Source organism: Taudactylus pleione, unplaced genomic scaffold (assembly GCF_031769625.1).
Source record: "Taudactylus pleione unplaced genomic scaffold, aTauple2 ptg000292l, whole genome shotgun sequence".
Lineage (NCBI taxonomy): Eukaryota > Metazoa > Chordata > Amphibia > Anura > Myobatrachidae > Taudactylus > Taudactylus pleione.
In genome coordinates, this window is record NW_028284694.1 from 3,166,481 (window position 1) to 3,184,066 (window position 17,586).

At 48.4% G+C, this 17,586-nt stretch overlaps 1 protein-coding gene across 4 annotated transcripts in view; it reads right to left on the minus strand.

The window, feature by feature from the left end:
• Window positions 1-17,586, minus strand: part of LOC148511769 (uncharacterized) — a 135,922-nt gene that overhangs the window by 53,687 nt on the left and 64,649 nt on the right. For all 4 annotated transcript variants that reach the window (XM_088482764.1, XM_088482762.1, XM_088482765.1 and 1 more), the window contains 2 exons: window positions 12,956-13,001; window positions 3,427-3,517 (listed from right to left, as the gene is read on the minus strand). In XM_088482764.1, the coding sequence (XP_088338890.1) occupies window positions 3,427-3,517; window positions 12,956-13,001 (137 nt within the window). The remainder of the gene's footprint in view (window positions 1-3,426; window positions 3,518-12,955; window positions 13,002-17,586) is intronic.

Below are 17,586 nucleotides of genomic sequence, written 5' to 3' on the forward strand. Positions count from 1 at the left end.
ATGAATTAGAGACTGCAAAGTTAGGAGGACGAATGGCAAGCTACAATGATGAAGTGAGTTTTAAAGGACACACTTGGAGGATGGAGAAGGGGGGTTGGTTAAAATCTAATGGAGCGAGGGAGGGCGTTCCTGAGGTTAGGAGCAGTCCAGGAGAAATATTGAATGTTATAGTGGGAAGTGGTGATTAAGGAGGAGGAGATCCGGAGATCATTGGCAGAGTGAAGAGGCCGAGGGGGGGGGGAGTGTGTGAGGACAAGAGGCTGGAGTTGTAGGGAGGAGCGGGGAGGGTCAAAGTGAGAGAGAGAGGAGTTTGTATTTAATTTGGCGTGGTGTAGGATGCCAGTGGAGTGGTGTAGGCTGCCAGTGGAGTGGTGTAGGGTGCCAGTGGAGTGGTGTAGGGTGCCAGTGGAGTGGTGTAGGGTGCCAGTGGAGTGACTGGCAGAAGAGGATGAGCAAGAAAATGAGGAAAACAGCATAGCTGGAGACAGACAGGAGAGAGAAGAGGCAAGAGATAGGAAGGCCAGGGAGGATCAGATTACAGCAATCAAGGTGGGAAATGATGAGGGCGTGAATGAGAGTTGTAATAGCTTCCAGGGTGAGGAAGGGCCTGATTTGGGAAATATTGCAGAGATGGAACCAGCAGGATTGTGAAAGGGACTGTATGTGGGTGATAGGTCAGACTCAAGTGTGACAGCTAAACATGTGAATGGAAGTGAGCTAGACATTGACAACAGAGATGGAGAGGGTGGTAGGAGAGGGGGGCCGTGGCTGGGGGAAAGACAATAAGCTCAGTTTTAGCAATATAGAATCTCAGGAAGCGTTGTGCCATCTAGGATGAGAAGGCTGGCAGACTTTATGGCATGGAGATGTTAGTAGTAACATATCTCTGCTCTGCTTAGATCCATTGGGCTATTTAATCTATAAATAAAGGTTTACTAGACGTAAGTTACTTCTGACATGAAGCCACATTCCCGGTACTTGTTCAGAGTGAGTGAAAGCAGCCATGTTGGAAAAGGGAAAATCACCTACAGACAAAAACAGACCAGTGCCGCTGAAGAGTAGCTTTACATTCTAACCAAGAGGCTTCATAGGAAACTTAGGGCCGTATTCAATTAGTTTCGCACCGCGGAAAAGTTTTCCCTGCCTGACTTTTCGCCGGCATCGTGTGTTTTGGACGCGGAAACGTATCTTGCGCATCCCCGCTTTCTGCCGTATTCAATTCCAAACCATGTGAAAATGGCAAGCGGTGAATGCAGAACAGGCGGATAGTGCTGTCAGACTTGGGGAAATCAGTATGTACCCCCCAAAAAGATGCAGTAACATTGGGGATCAAAGTAGAAGTGTTCCAATAGCCCTAATATAACTAATTGGGGTAATGAAGTTGTTTAAAATCCTTGTTATTAGCGTCCTTGTACAAGTGGTGAAGAATGGCATTAAGCAGTATTTTTGCTGAAAATAAATAGTCCTGTCAAATTTGGGGTACTGGAAAATGGGTACTAGCATATTTTAATGTCTCTAAAGTAAAGTTTTAGAAAAGTGAAATTCTTCCGTCATACAAGCACCTGCAATCCCAAAAACACTTGGCCCCTTCTTAGAGCACCCCCAGAAGCTTCTTTCGCTAGTTTTTCAAGATGTCCCCCAACTGTTTTAATTTTTGCCCCCAATTTCAAAGGTGTTTTTTGTGTGAATCCTGGAATTTTTTATTCTTTTTTTGGGTGAATTGTCCATTGGGGGGGTGTACCAAGGGTTTTGAGTGGTCTCCCAACATCTGCACCCCAAAATACAGATTTTACAATTCTTTTTCACCTGCTATTCTGTGGAGAAAAAGTATCGCCTATTACTGTGCCATGGACTTTCCGCATAGGCGAAAAAGAAATGGAATTGAATACGGAGTAAAAAAAAAAAAGGCCAAATTTTTGCGGCTTTCGCTTCTAATTGAATACGGCCCTTACTCGGGTGTACGCTTCTTTTCCCTCCAATAAGAGCCACTCATTGCAACAAATAAACCTGATATTTCCATGTGTCAGAAAGAGCAGTAACAGATAGTGAACATCACTATAGTACTTAAAAAATAAACACATGGAAATTGCGCTCCTTCCAGGACAAGAACAAATCGTAAATTTCCCGTGGGAATGAATAATGTCCACCAAAGTCCCAATAGTTATTTTTCTCCAAACAGAATTTTTTTAAAAGATTTCTCCTTCACGTTCCCTTTGAGATACTTCTGTCGTAATAGACCTCAAAAAAGAACACAAGAAATATTCCACATAGCGTAATACTGTTTAATCACTACAAACAAAACAAATATCGTGCACTTCTAATGGTGAGTGATTCTGCGTACCAGAGCAAGGTATAATATATGCATATCACAAGTAGGTAAGTTCTCTAATATTTCCTCCAGGCCTGGATACCTCTACTTTGGATATGTTGTTATGTTTCCTCTCCTCTGGTCCTGCAGTATTTCCCCACATAACATAACAACATATACACAGTGACGGGACAGCACCTCACAGTGACGGACAGCACCTCACAGTGACGGACAGCACCACATAGTGACGGACAGCACCTCACAGTGACGGACAGCACCTCACAGTGACGGACAGCACCTCACAGTGACGGACAGCAACACACAGTGACGGGACAGCACCTCACAATGACGGACAGCAACACACAGTGACGGGACAGCAACACACAGTGACGGACAGCACCACACAGTGACGGGACAGCACCTCACAGTGACGGACAGCAACACACAGTGACGGGACAGCACCTCACAGTGACGGGACAGCAACACACAGTGACGGGACAGCAACACACAGTGACGGACAGCACCACACAGTGACGGGACAGCACCTCACAGTGACGGGACAGCACCTCACAGTGACGGACAGCACCTCACAGTGACGGATAGCACCACACAGTGACGAACATCTCCACACAGTGACCAGACAGCACCACACAGTGACGGACAGCACCACACAGTGACGGGACAGCACCTCACAGTGACGGACAGCACCACACAGTGACGGGACAGCACCACACAGTGACGGGACAGCACCTCACAGTGACGGGACAGCACCTCACAGTGACGGACAGCACCTCACAGTGACGGGACAGCACCTCACAGTGACGGGACAGCATCTGACAGTGACGGGACACCAACACACAGTGACGGACAGCACCACACAGTGACGGGACAGCACCACACAGTGACGGGACAGCACCTCACAGTGACGGGACAGCACCTCAGAGTGACGGACAGCACCTCACAGTGACGGACAGCACCTCACAGTGACGGACATCTCCACACAGTGACCAGACAGCACCTGACAGACAGCACCACGCAGTGACGGACAGCACCACACAGTGACGGACAGCACCACACAGTGACGGACAGCACGCTGCAAACAGCAGCAGAAGATTTACCTGTAATCTTTAGGGTCTAATGTGATGGCCTCGCTAAACAGTGCAATCGCTTTGGTGTAGTTTCCGTCTTCCACTGAATTAATGCCTTGTTCTGAAATAACAGAGAACTTTAAAACAACAAGGAAGAGAAAGGAAATACTGCAGTAAGTCACCAATACATAACGGCAGAAATTACCCTTCTGGCATGGAGGCTAAAAGTACTGAACAATAGTTAATAAAACTGCGAGTTAGCAAAGAAAAAAAACAGGACTAAAATCAACAAATTAAATTATGAGCTCATTACAGAACCATCTGCCCAACTGCTGCCACCATGTCATCACATGCCTAACGCATACGTACCCACCTGGACATCCCATGTATTTTCATTAAAAATACTTAATTTGTGAATAAATAAGAAAGCGTTTAAAAAATTAAAAAAGAGGACTTTAACCTTGTTTTTTTTTAAATTTCCTCTTTGTATTTAATATGATTATTAAAAGACGGATGTATAATATACTCTTGTTCTAGGACGTTCCCTGTGCTTGTATGTTTGTACTGCTCATTATTTAGTACAGTTCCATGGTTTTCTTTCTTTTCCCCAGAATCGTATGATCTATATCTAGAGCTCTTCTGTCAAAAAATTATCCAAAAAGAAAACAGACACAGAAAATCCCTGCTTTCAGTACAGTGATGTACACAGCAGATTCACTGACATAATGGGAAAAAATGGTTATTGCCATTTTGCTGCAACATGTTTAAGTGCAAAACAATAACTGCATAGGTAACAAAAAGTAAATGTAAAGCTGGCCACCCACGAAGAGAACAGCAAGACCACCGGCCAAATTGGACGAGGTCTGGCAGTTTGGTCCCTTGGGGCGAGCAGCCAGATCACTTCCAGCTTGATCGAGGACTATGAATCGGATGGCAGAGAACCCAGGCCAATAGCGGTAATCTTCAGTTACTTGATCTTCTAGAAGGACCCAACAAGTCCAAAAAATGGATCGATTGGGCATTGTAGTAGAGTCCGGGAGACAAATGCTCCTTTATTGGGCCAATTGCTTTGCGCTTTTCTTTTGGAACAAGATCAAACACTCCTATAAAAAAAAAAAAAGCAATGCCCGATGTATCCACATACACCGCTCCTCAAGTCGTGCCAAACAGCCCCCCAAGGTGCGCCACGGACTTTGCAACTTTTTCTTAAAATAGGCAGCTTACTTTGCACCAATTATTTTGCGACAAAAAAACCCTTAATCCTAAGTAGTGACAGTGGAGAAAATCACGCTCTAAGGCAGACTTCCTCCATTTCAAATGTATGCCCCCATCCTACAGTGCTGCCCTTCACCTCTCTAAACAGTCATATTTCAAGAATCTCATCTCCTCCCAGTCCTCAAACCCCCGGCGTCTCTTCACCACTTTCAACTCCTTCCTCCTCCTCACATCCCCTCCTCGCTCTCTGCCCTTGCCTTTGCCACTTATTTCACATCTAAAATTGACTCCATACATCAGAACTTCACATCCCACCAGACCCTCAGCGCTCCACCCCCTTCTTTTCCCAGACCACCCCTCCTCATCCATCTTACCAACTCTGACATCCCTCTCCCCTGTATCTGGCCCTTATCCGGTTCTCACCCCACTCCACCTCCCCCCTTGACCCTATCCCTTCCCGTCTCCTCCACTACCTGTCTCTTTCTGTCTGTTCCCATCTTGCCCACCACCTCAATCTCACCCTTTCATCTGGCACTGTCCTTTCTGCATTTAAATATGCCCTTGTCTCCACCATTCTTAAAAAACCTACCTTAGATCCCAATAGTCTCTTCAACTACCAACATATCTCTCCAAAGTCCTTGAGCGTATTGTTTACAACCACCTTCCCATCTTTCTTTCCCCCCACTCCCTCCTTGACTCATTTCAGTCTGTCTTCCGTTTTTTCCACTCCACTTAAATTGCCCTCACAAAAGTCACCAATGACGTCCTTGCTGCCAAATACAAGGGCTATTACTCTTTGCTGATTCTCCTTGAACTCTCTGCTGCTTTTGACACTGTGGACCCCCCTCTTTTTCTGCAAATCCTTCACTGCCTTGGTCTACATGACACTGTCTTCCAACCTCTTGACCGATCCTTCTCTGTCTCCTCTCATGACTCCTCTTCCCCCTACTTCGACTCACAGTTAGATTTCCCCAAGGTTCTGCTCTCCTATTCTCCCGCTATATGTCCTCTCTAGGTGAATTCATCAGCTCTTTTGGCCCCATTATCATCTGTATGCTGATGATACTCAGATCTACCTTTCCTCCCCTGACCACTCTCCCTCTCTCCTAACTCATAGCTCCAACTGTCTCTCTGCTATCTCTTCCTGGATATCCCAGAGCTTTTTAAAACTTAATATGTCTAAGACTGAGCTTATCATCTTCCCACTCTCCCACATAACCTCGCTTCCCACAATTTCTTTATCAATTGATGGCACGACTATTGCCTCTAGCCCCAAAGTGCACTGTCTTGAAGTGATCCAGAACTCCTCCCTCTCCTTCAAACCATACATTCAGCATCTCTCGCAGTCCTGCCGTTTCCATCTCAAAAATATTTCCAAGATCAGACCCTTTCTCACCCTCGATGCTACTAAAACCCTCATCCATTCACTGCTCATCTCCAGATTGGACTACTGTAACCTCCTCCTATCTGTCCTACCCAGCTCCCAACTCTCTCCTCTTCAGTCTATCTTCAAGGCTGCCGCTCGGCTCATCTTTCTCTCCAAATGCTCTACATCTGCCTCCCCTCTACTACAAACCCTACACTGGCTCTCCTTCCCCTCCAGAACCCAATTCCAGGTTCTCACACTCACTTACATAGCTCTCACCCAATCCTCCCCCATTTACATTTCTGAACCTCATCTCCCTTCACACTCCTGGCCACCCACTTTGCTCAAACAAATGCATGCCGCCTCTCCTGCCAACTGATTACTTTCTACCACAAATGCCGCCAAGATTTTGCTTGTGCCGCTCCTTACCTCTGGAACTCTCTCCCTCTCCCCATTAGGCTCTGCACCTCTTTACAAATCTTCAAACGGGCTCTCAAAACCCACTACTTCATCAAAGCCTTCCAGCTCTCATCCTAACTTGCTGCTACATACTCCTTCCTCCCTGCCTACCCCATCTCTGTCACCCCTGTCTGTCTGCCCCTCTCCATTAGAATGTCTACCCTCTTGTGCTTCTTCTTACTTATACTGTCATCTACGCCTTACCCACTAGGGCACCTAACACCCTGTTAATTATTTGAGTATTATGATCGCTAATGCAGCAATGTATATAAACCTTGGGTACTGTAAGTCACTGGTATTTATGTACTATGTAAGGTGTTGTGGAATACTTGTAGAGCCATATAAATAAAGGATAATAATAATAACAACACTGAGGGCCTGATTCAGAGCCGGATGCTCTTTCAGAGCGCTCGCTCTGTATTTTTAGAGCAGCCTCCTGGCCGCTCGCATAGCTGTGGGTGACCACCCACAGCTAGTGCGAGCAGCCAGGATGATGGTCGCGATGGTCAAGACCATCGCGACCATCGGACTTGCGACGAGACCCTTGTGGTAGGGTCTCGTTGCCACAAGTCCTATTGGACTTCTTGCTCTTACAGAGCAAGAAGTCCACCCAGTGACATCACTTGTGATGTCAGTGGGGCCGGCCCTAGGCGGTAGGCGTTTCCATGGGAACGCCTCCGTCTGGGCAGCCACGCCCCCGGCACGCCCACCAACGTCGACAGCACGCCCCCTTTGTAGCGAGACCCGGAGCGACGGCTTGCCCGTCGCTATCCAGGGCTCGCGCATGCGCACTGGGCCAACATCGACCCGCTTGCGAGCGCTCAGCACTCGCGAGCGGGTCTGAATCAGGCCCAGAGCACACTATTAGTGAATTACAAGGCAAATTTCACTAAAAAGGGTCTGATTCACTACGAATCGCAACTGAAATTATGCACGTAGATGAGCGATTGTTGCGTACTGCGCATGATTCACAGTGCGCGTGCGCAAAGGCTCCAGTGCAATCGGACTGCGAACGCTGTCTCCACGCAGACCCATCGCAGAGTGATTGACAGGAAGTGAACGTTTGGGGGTGGTGATGGGGGGGGTGTTTGGCGAGTGCTTTTGAACGCCGTTACAGGGGCATGCATAAATTAGCCACTGTGATGCCATACACAGCTTGGGCTTTCACTGCGTGCTATGAAATTAGCAATTCCTGAGTAAGGTCAGACCTTGTGCATTTGTACATGAGGCTCCCGATTGTACTCGATGTTACCGATGGCTTCGCAGACTTGCACAGTATTACAGATGAGAGTAAGGGGAAGTGGGCATCCTTATGTTAGGATGCGACAGCATTGCAATTGCAAACATTAGCATATTTTCGCAGTGGGTCTGCGTGCGTAATCGCAGCTTCGATCGCAGTTGCAATCTGTATTGAATCAGCCCCAAAGTACGTAAGCACAGAAATCGCTACCCGTGCTGGAGCGTCTAAGTCACGCTATGCATCTTGCGTCACATGGCGCAAAAAAGGATCGGTGTAGGAGGACATAACACATTAAGCAATATAGAACAAAGGTATCCCCTAACCCCACGTAGTAAAACACAGTTTTGTTTTTTGACCACATGGCGGCTTCCACAGTTCAGCACTAATTATTCTCTGCAGATCTCAAGTAAACATATTTAAGATCCTTCTAAAAGAAGATGCAGTCATGTAGAATATGGCGTGTATTTCTGGGATTAATGCAAATTGAAACCTAAAATTAAATGACTAACATTGGTGTGCTCTTTTTCCCTCTCTACATAATGCACATAAAATATATGAATATATGTTCCAGGATGCCAAGAAAATGCCTTCCGTCTACTGAAAAAAGGAATATCAAAATTCACTTGGGTAGAACAGAGAAAAAACTGGAAACCAGGCCAACCGCAGCCTACCGCTTCCTAGAGAGATTAAACCATTACAAATTCAGGAGATTTACACTAACAAGTACCCGTGACATTAGGTGACTTATTTTATTAAGGGATTATTGTGATGTGAGGTGTCTGTGGGGAATTTATGCAGTTAGCGATTAAAAAGCAGCAGATGTTTAATGTGTAACCGACAATACACGAAGCTAAAAAGCAATTTACTGTGAAAAAAGCCCATTATCATAGTGTACATACATCCCCATGATAACACGGCTCAGGAAGGTGTGAACACAACCTAAACATGTCTCTCGTGTCTGCAATTACACAGACTGGGCCTGATTCAGAGCCGGACGCTATTTGCGCTCGCTCGTTCAGAAAAAGGGGGCGGATATTTAAATAGAGCGCTCGCTCTTTGCGGTCTGTTGACGCCTCTATGTCTGAACGAGCGAACGAAACATGCGCTCGCTATTTTTTTAAAAACGCCCCCTGGCCGCTCGCATCCTACATCATCTCCGCTATTTATTAGATTAATCGAGTACATCGAAAGGCGTCTGAACTGCTCGCAGTGCTTGTGGTTGTATTTTCCTACCGCAATCATGCGAGCAGTTCAGGCTAAAAGACGACCAAGTGATGTGGTCGATGACGCTGCTTTGTTAATTATGCACACCCTTAAAACGCCCGTTTTGACCGTTTGGCACGCCTGCGTTCGGATCTCCACTCCCCGTTTTCAAGCACCTTCCCCTGTTACCACCCACAAACGCCTCATTCTGTCACTCAAATTAGCAGGCATTCGCTATTTTGCGAGCACACAATTTCCGACCGCAATGACTGGTTCGCGCATGCGTATTACAACCCATACGCATGCGCAGTTGTGCGAACATCGCTCGGAGCGAACGAGCGGCCGCTTACGAGCGGCTCTGAATCAGGCCCACTGTGTGGAAATGTGTGAAGTTTGCACAGATGTCAGAAACACAACCATTAGGGATATGGTATATTACTCCCTAAAGCAGGTTTTCTGTGTTTAACCCCTCATATGACAGAGGGCACACATTTTACTCCAAGGGTCCGATTCCGAGATGCACGCTATGACGATATTTACGCAGTTAAGCGATCATCGGTAAACTGCACATGCGTCTAGGTACATTATCGTTGTCGCTTGCAGTGACCATTTACTGGCACTGTGATTGACAGTCAGGGAGCGTTTGAGGGAGACAACGTCGCAACCGTTTTCAGGGCATGTCGCAGCCTGCGTCTGCGATCCCATAGGCAATAATAAAATGGTTCTGGCGTCTCAGTACGCTCGGCTATGCTGCGCAACCATAGGGTTACTCAGGCTGACTATCGAAGGATCCTGGACAGATGCCGCGTCAATGTACGCAGATGCTTGGATTTGCAATGGCGCTGTTGGGCATCTCAATACAAATCTAGGTGTCAGCGGCATTTGCATACTTTCGCACGACTGCCGCACAAACAGATGCAGCAGCAGTACCATTAACGTCCATCTATGAATCAGGCTTTTGGTCACTACGGTGCCTTCCAACATACTGATTATTAATATTGTCTGTAAAGCGCTGCGGAATATGTGTGCGCTATATACATTACTGGTAATAAAACAAATATTTGAAGAAGGACCCAGATATTGCATAGCACTCTGGGCCTGATTCAGAGCCGGACGCTATTTGCGCTCGCTCGTTCAGAAAAAGGGGCCGGCTATTTAAATTGAGCGCTCGCTCTTTGCGGTCTGTTGACACCTCTATGTCTGAGCGAGCGAACGAAACATGCGCTCGCTATTTTGTACAGACGCCCCTTTGCCGTTCGCATCATACGTCATCTCCGCTATTTATTAGATTAATCGAGTACATCGAAAGGCGTCTGAACTGCTCGCAGTGCTTGTGGTTGGATTTTCCTACCGCAATCATGCGAATAGTTCAGGCTAAGAGACAACCAAGTGACGTGGCCGATGACGCTGCTTTGTTAATTTTGCACACCCTTAAAACGCCCGTTTGGCACGCCTCCGTTCGGATCACCACTCCCCGTTTTCAAGCACCTTCCCCTGTTACCACCCCCAAAACCCTCATCCTGTCACTCAAATTAGCAGGCACTCGCTATTTTGCGAACACACGATTTCCGACCGCACTGACTGGTTGGCGCATGCGCATTACGACCCATACGCATGCGCAGATGTGCGAACATCGCTCGGAGCGAACGAGCGGCCGCTTACGAGCGGCTCTGAATCAGGCCCTCTGTAACTTATAGAAGGGCAGCTGTTCATTTCTTTGACACTATTCTCATGTTAGTTCGGGTCATTAAGAGCTCAGCCCAGCCCCTGCTCCAGTGGAGCTTACAGTCTAAAGTTTGATACATACTAGGACGATGGACCGGCCACCCGGCCAATCTGTCGTCCTATCTGACGAGTGGTAATTGCATTCACACTTACAATCTCGTTGGCCCGATGTGTCGTGACTGAAGTCGCAACTGGGCCGGCATTAATATGTGCCCACCCAGATGTGATGTCAGTCACCCGCGGCCTCTGTAGCAAGTGTACGGGCAGTTGGCTGATGACCAGTACACATGGCACGATGAGCTGATACAGTGTATCTACAGATATATCGGGCATCAGCTGCGCTGCACTGCCGACACGATAGGTCTGTGAATGACGTCATTCGCAGACATATCGTTTGTACACAGTGGCCGAAGCGCACGCGTTCCCCAGAGGTTTTGTGCAGAATTCGCTGTAAAGGGTATATTTACTAAAGGTCAATAATAATCGATTTTGGTCAATTTAAAAATCTATCAACATCAATGTTGTGTTTCTGTGGCTAAATCATACATTTACTAACAGACAATTATTTATTTGTTTTTTAATATTAGTAAATGTATGATTTAGCTCCAGAAAGAAAACATCGACGTTGATTGCTTTTTATCGATTTTAAATCGATCAAAATTAACCTTCAGTAAATTAGGAGTCTGTGGCCCTAATTCAGAGCCGAACGCTCTGACAGAGCGCTCGCTCTGAATCAGGGCCGGGCATTTTTTTTTTCAGAACGGCCTCCTGGCCACTCGCATAGCTGTGGGTGACCACCCACAGCTATAGCGAGCGGCCATGATGATGGTCGCGATGGTCAAGACCATCGCGACCATCGGTCTTGTGACGAGACCCTTGTGGTAGGGTCTCGTTTCCGCAAGCCCTAGAGAGCTTTTGGCTCAAACAGAGCCGAAAGCTCTCCCACTGACACCACTTGCCCTTCTGCTCCACGGGAGGTTTCTGTCCTCCCTGAGCTCGCCTTAGGACACCTGCGTTACGGTTTGACAGGTGTACCGCCCCAGTCAAACTCACTTGTGATGTCAGTGGGGCCGGCCCCAGACGGTAGGCGTTCCCATGGGAACGCCTCCGTCTGGGCAGCCACGCCCCTGGCCCGCCCACCAAAGGGGGCGTGCTGTCACTCAACATCGACAGCACACCCCCTTTGGTACAAGACCCAGAGCGACGGAGTGCCCGACGCTATCAAGGCCTCGCGCATGCGCACTGGCCTACCATTGACCCGGTTGCGAGCGCACAGCGCTTGCGACTGGGTCTGAATCAGGCCCTGTGTACTAAGCCTTGGCGAGAGATAAAGTGGATGGAGATAAAGGGCCTGATTCAGACCCACTCGCGAGCGGCTGTCCGCTCGCAAGTGGGTCGATGTTATGGACTGAGCATGCGCACGACGGAGGGAGCTCCGTCGTGCGCATGCGCTAGACGCGACGAGCGAAGGAAAGTCCTTCGCTCGTTGTGTCCGATCAAAGGGGGCGTGCTGTCAATGTTGATTGACAGCACGCCCCCTTTGGTGGGCGTGCCAGGGGCGTGCCTCCCTGACGGGGGCGTTCCCACGGGAACGCCTCCCGTCAGAAGCCGGCCCACTGACATCACTAGTGATGTCAGTGGGAGTGATTTTGGCTCTGATAGAGCCAAAATCACTCCGGAGCTTGCGGTTGAAAATCTCAACCGCAGGCTCCGGCTCGCAAATTCGATGGTCGCGATGGTCTCGACCATCGCGACCATCACAATGCACGCTCGTATAGCCTGTGGGTGGTGACCCACAGCTATACGAGCGTCCAGGAGGACGCTCCATGAAAATGGAGCCCGGCCCTCATTCAGAGCGTGCGCTCTGCTCAGAGCGTACGGCTCTGAATGAGGGCCAAAGTACGAACCAATCAGCTCCTAAATGTCACTTTACAGGCTGTGTTTAAAAAACTACACTTAGGAGCTGAATGGTTGGTACTTCATCTCCATCCACTTTATCTCTCCCAAAGGCTTAGTACATAGACCCCTTAACCCCTAAGAGTGTTGCTCGTGAGAATTCCAGATCAGCAGTTTCTGACACTGAAACTACCCTGTGGGGCACTAACATTTATTCCACCGTCAGGACTCAGAGATGTATGCTATGCTGATAATTACGCAGATTGAGCGATTGTCTGCCATTGCGCATGAGCGTAAGCCGCAGTGAGCACGCGCAGTGATTGGTTTGCGATGACGCTCACACAAGAGGATTCTCTCGCAAGTTGAGTGACAGGGAGTCAGCATTTGGGGGAGGTAATGGGGTGGCAAACAGATGATAACGGAAAGGTATCTATATATAGATAGGACCTACTTACCTGCAAGATATCGGCCTTTTTGAATCGATGTATCCGTGCAGTCATCCTAAGAAGAAAAAGATGGCGATGTGAGTCTACATCCATGTGATCACCATATTGGGAAACATTTAGGGGCATAATTACTAAAAGTCGATTTTGATCAATTTAATATCTATGAATATTGATCAGCATTGATGTTGTGTTTCTGGGGCTAAATCACACACATTTACTAACGCATATAAAAAAAATCCGTTAGTAAATGTGTGGTTTAGCCTCAGAAACACAACATCGATGATGATCGATTTTCATAGATTTTTAAATAGACCTTTAGGTATTATACCCCAGTGATATGTAAAACTCTAGATTAATGCCTTACAGTTACAGTACGCTGAGCGAGGTATGGGGGCTGTTCTCTGCAAACACTATTCATTCATTAATTTCCCTTTTTCTAATTTAGTCATTTTTGAAAAAGAAAAAAGGCCTCTTTTGGGGAAAATCCAAGCCCCAATCATGCCGGATAATAGATTCCAAATACCTGCACATTGAGATTGCCTGGGGCAGAGGCTCCCAAACTTGGTCATCAAGGCACCCTAACGGTCCAGGTTTTAAGGAAATCCACGGTTGAGCACAGATGGTTGAATCAAAAGACTAAGGGGGTCATTCAGACCCGCTCGTGAGCGGCAGTACGCTCGCAAGCGGGTCGATGTTCCCCCACTGCGCATGCGCACGACGGAGGGAGCTCCGTCGTGCGCATGCACGAGACCCGGCGAGTGACGGGCTCTCCATCGCTCCAGGTCTCGCACAAAAGGGGGCGTGCTGTCAATCAACATCGACAGCACGCCCCCTTTGGTGGGCGTGCCTGCCAGACGGAGGCGTTCCCATGGGAACGCCTACCGTCTGAAGCCGGCCCCACTGACATCACTAGTGATGTCAGTGGGAGTGATTTTGGCTCTGAAAGAGCCAAAATCACTCCAGGGCTTGCGGCAGCGTGACCCTACCGCAGGGTCTCCGTCGCAAGCCCGATGGTCGCGATGGTCAAGACCATCGCGACCATCATCATGGATGCTCGCTATAGCTGTGGGTGGTAACCTACAGCTATGCGAGCGTCCATGAGGACGTTCCAAAAAAAGGTAGGAGGGCCCTGATTCAGAGCGAGCGCTCTGGTCAGAGCGTTCAGCTCTGAATCAGGCCCTAAGGTACTAATTAAGTTGCCAGCAATTAGATTGGTTGTTTGGTTTACAGCTTAGGTTTATATTCCTTTGCTAACAGTATTAGGCCTCAGTAAATGAAACAGACCAGAGAGTTCCGGTGGGCGGGGCATCTTGCATGGCTGTCTTTTAGATGTTCTCCTGGCTGAGACTGCTATAATCAGATTCCATCCTCCAATCAGATTCCATCCTCCACTAATTTATCTAATTTGGAGCTTCCATCTACTTCAACATATAGCCCTAGTGAAGGTGAATCTTTTGATATATTTATTGCCAAGAGAAACTGCGTTTCCACCGGAATCCGGCTAGTTATAGCACTGGCTTATATGCTTGCTGGGCGTTGGGCACCAAACCAGGCCACGAGCCTCAGCACAATCTCATATAGGATCTCTATACTCGCCTGCTCCTGCTCGTTGGCTGGCTGCGACTCACCACTATATTGTCCGGTGACCAGTTAACCCCAGTAGCTGCTCTTCTGAGTGCTGGCCCCCGAAGTTGCTGAACCCCGGTGCCACGGAGACTGTCATCCCACTACTGTCAACCACGAAGCACTGCAGGGGGCAGGATGGGAGGAGTAGTGGGAAGCACTGCAGGGGGCAGGATGGGAGGAGTAGTGGGAAGCACTGCAGGGGGCAGGATGGGAGGAGTAGTGGGAAGCACTGCAGGGGGCAGGATGGGAGGAGTAGTGGGAAGCACTGCAGGGGGCAGGATGGGAGGAGTAGTGGGAAGCACTGCAGGGGGCAGGATGGGAGGAGTAGTGGGAAGCACTGCAGGGGACAGGAGTACTAGTGAGAAGGGACTCACCGGGAAGAAGTCCTCTATGCAGATCCCGGGTCCTGGCCAGTGGTTCTCTTTCTGGGGAGAAGTGAGTGCAGGGCAGCAGCTGGGAGACTGCACTGACTGCCGAGGACTGGCTGCTGACACCACGTGCCCTGTCTCCTGGGTCTCGGCCACTCACCACTCTCCACCAAAGTTCAGACTCAGTGCCACTGCCAGCCGGAGGTGCACTGTCGGAGGCTCCTCAGACAGAAGGGGCAAGCACAGGGTGAGGTCGCGGGCGGTCACATGATACGTGACGTCCGTGACCCGCCGAGACCACAGAGTGTCGTGGAGCCGGAGGAGGAGCGCCGCTGATGCTGACTGGAGCTCAGCGGCTCCTCTGGTTTTCTTTTTACAGTAAAAGTGAACAAAGCCGGCAGTACTATAGGTGTAGGTGCGGCGGAACGTCCGGGACCCTGGAGACAATGGAGCCAGATGCCCCCTTCAGGCCTGGAGCCCGGCGGCAACTGACTCCATTGTCTCCGGGAGTTCCGCCACTGCTATTCACATTGGTGCAGCAGAATATTAATGGTTATATAGTAACCATTTAACCTTTAAAGCTCAAGTGGGTTGTTTTGACAGAAATCGCATCTATACTCCCTCTCTGTTATAAGTTTACTTTGTATTATTCTGTGTCTACCAATCTCACATATTATTGTGAGTGGCCTATTGCTGCCATCTAGTAATTTCTTTTTTTTTTTTTTTTTCATCTTATATTTAACTCAGCTCTTACATTCCACAGTTCCACTGTAATTCGGGCTATAACCTTCCATTCAACTACAGTATTTTTATTAACATCCAGCACGTTGCTACCATTGTACAGTATAATCATAAGAGGGGGACTATCATCTCATAATGCTTTTCATATATCTTTACAATTTCATTTTTTTTTTTGCTAATTACTTAGTCAAATCGTTTAGGTAAATATGGAAACAGCTATTACAACCTCAGGCAACCTTGGCCCCTTCTCTTATTCAAGAGGCAATCAGGACACATTGAATATATCAGTTCCACCAACTCTGGAACTTATGCCAATCTGTCCGCTGTTGATTGTGGATTTGGCGGCTGCTGTCTCTAAGCTACTTATGCCCCAAATTGAAAAGAGGCTTCAAGATATGGAAATTAAAACAGAGACTGTTCTTCCTAAAATAGGGCCTGATTCAGAGCCGAACGCTATTTGCGGTCGTTCGTTCAGAAAAAAGGGGCTGGCTATTCAAATGAACCGTTCGCTCTTTGCGGTCTGTTGACGCCTCTAGGTCTGAACGAGCGAACAAAACTTGCGGTCGTAATTTTGAAATAAACGCCCCCTGGCCGCTCGCATCATTCGTCATGTCCGCTATTTATTAGATTAATCGAGTACATCGAATGGTGTATGAACTGCTCGCTATTCTTGTGGTTGGTTTTTCCTACCCCAATCTTGCGAACAGTTCTGACTTAAAAAAAACCAAGTGACGTGGCAATGACGCTGCTGTATTAATTATGCACACCCATAAAATGCCCGTTTTGACCTTTAAGCACGCCTGCGTTCTGATCTCCACTCCCCGTTTTCAAGAACCTTCCCCTGTTACCACCCACATACGCCTCCTCCTGTCACTCAAAATAGCAGGCATTCGCTATTTAGCGAACAAACGATTTTCGGCCGCACTGACTGGTTCGCGCATGCGTATTACGATCCGTACGCATGCGCAGTTGTGCGAACATCGCTCGGAACGAACGAGCAGCCGCTTACGAGCGGCTCTGAATGAAGCCCATAGACCCCTGTACAGCCTCACGTAACACTAGCTCCAATGAGCGTGATTACCAGATGCAGGATGCTCCTAGGGTGTGCGCTAAACAGTCTTGGCCCACTCACTCTCTAGATGACACGGTTGAAGACTTAGGTGTCTGGCATAATTTAGGGCTGAAAGGAGTTCCTGATTCCTATAAGGAGTTACCATTGCTCGACTTCCCTAGCATGAATGTCCCCATTAAAATGCGTGTTGCAGAGGATCTGCACATTTCTCAAATGGAGAGCACTTATTTAAGCTTTGACAGATTAAGCAATAGCAGCGGACCTAGGGCCTGATTCAGAGCCGCTCACTCGCGCTGTGCGTTCGCAAGCGGCCCGATGTTCTGTGTACGCGCATGCTTCATTCTACGCGTGCGCGAACTACACAGCGATCGCATCAATTTCGCTCGCCCAGCAAAGGCAGCCCGGGGTAATGAGTGACAGGAGAGGCCGTTTGTGGGTGGTAACAGGGGCAGGACACTAATAACAGGGGGTTGGAGATGCGAACGCAGGAGTGCCTGAGTGTTTCAACGCCGTTTTAGAGGCGTGCATAATTAACAGGCAGCATCATAGTACACGTCACTTGCCTTTTTTTACACTGATTTCCTTGCAATGCTTGCGGTAGGGTAAAGCTACCACACGCACTGCGTTCACATCCGATGGTGCTCGATGTACCAATGTTTTAATACACTTCCTGGAGATGACGTGTTGCTGGTGGGCGGCTCTGCCTGTGCGATTGGGCATACGCATACACAAAGTGGCCGCTCGCTAAGACATGGTGGGCGTGCTTATGCCTTGGCGAGCGTTCGCTTTCCGTGGCGTCACTTTTACAAATTTGCACACGCATCCAGCGAGCG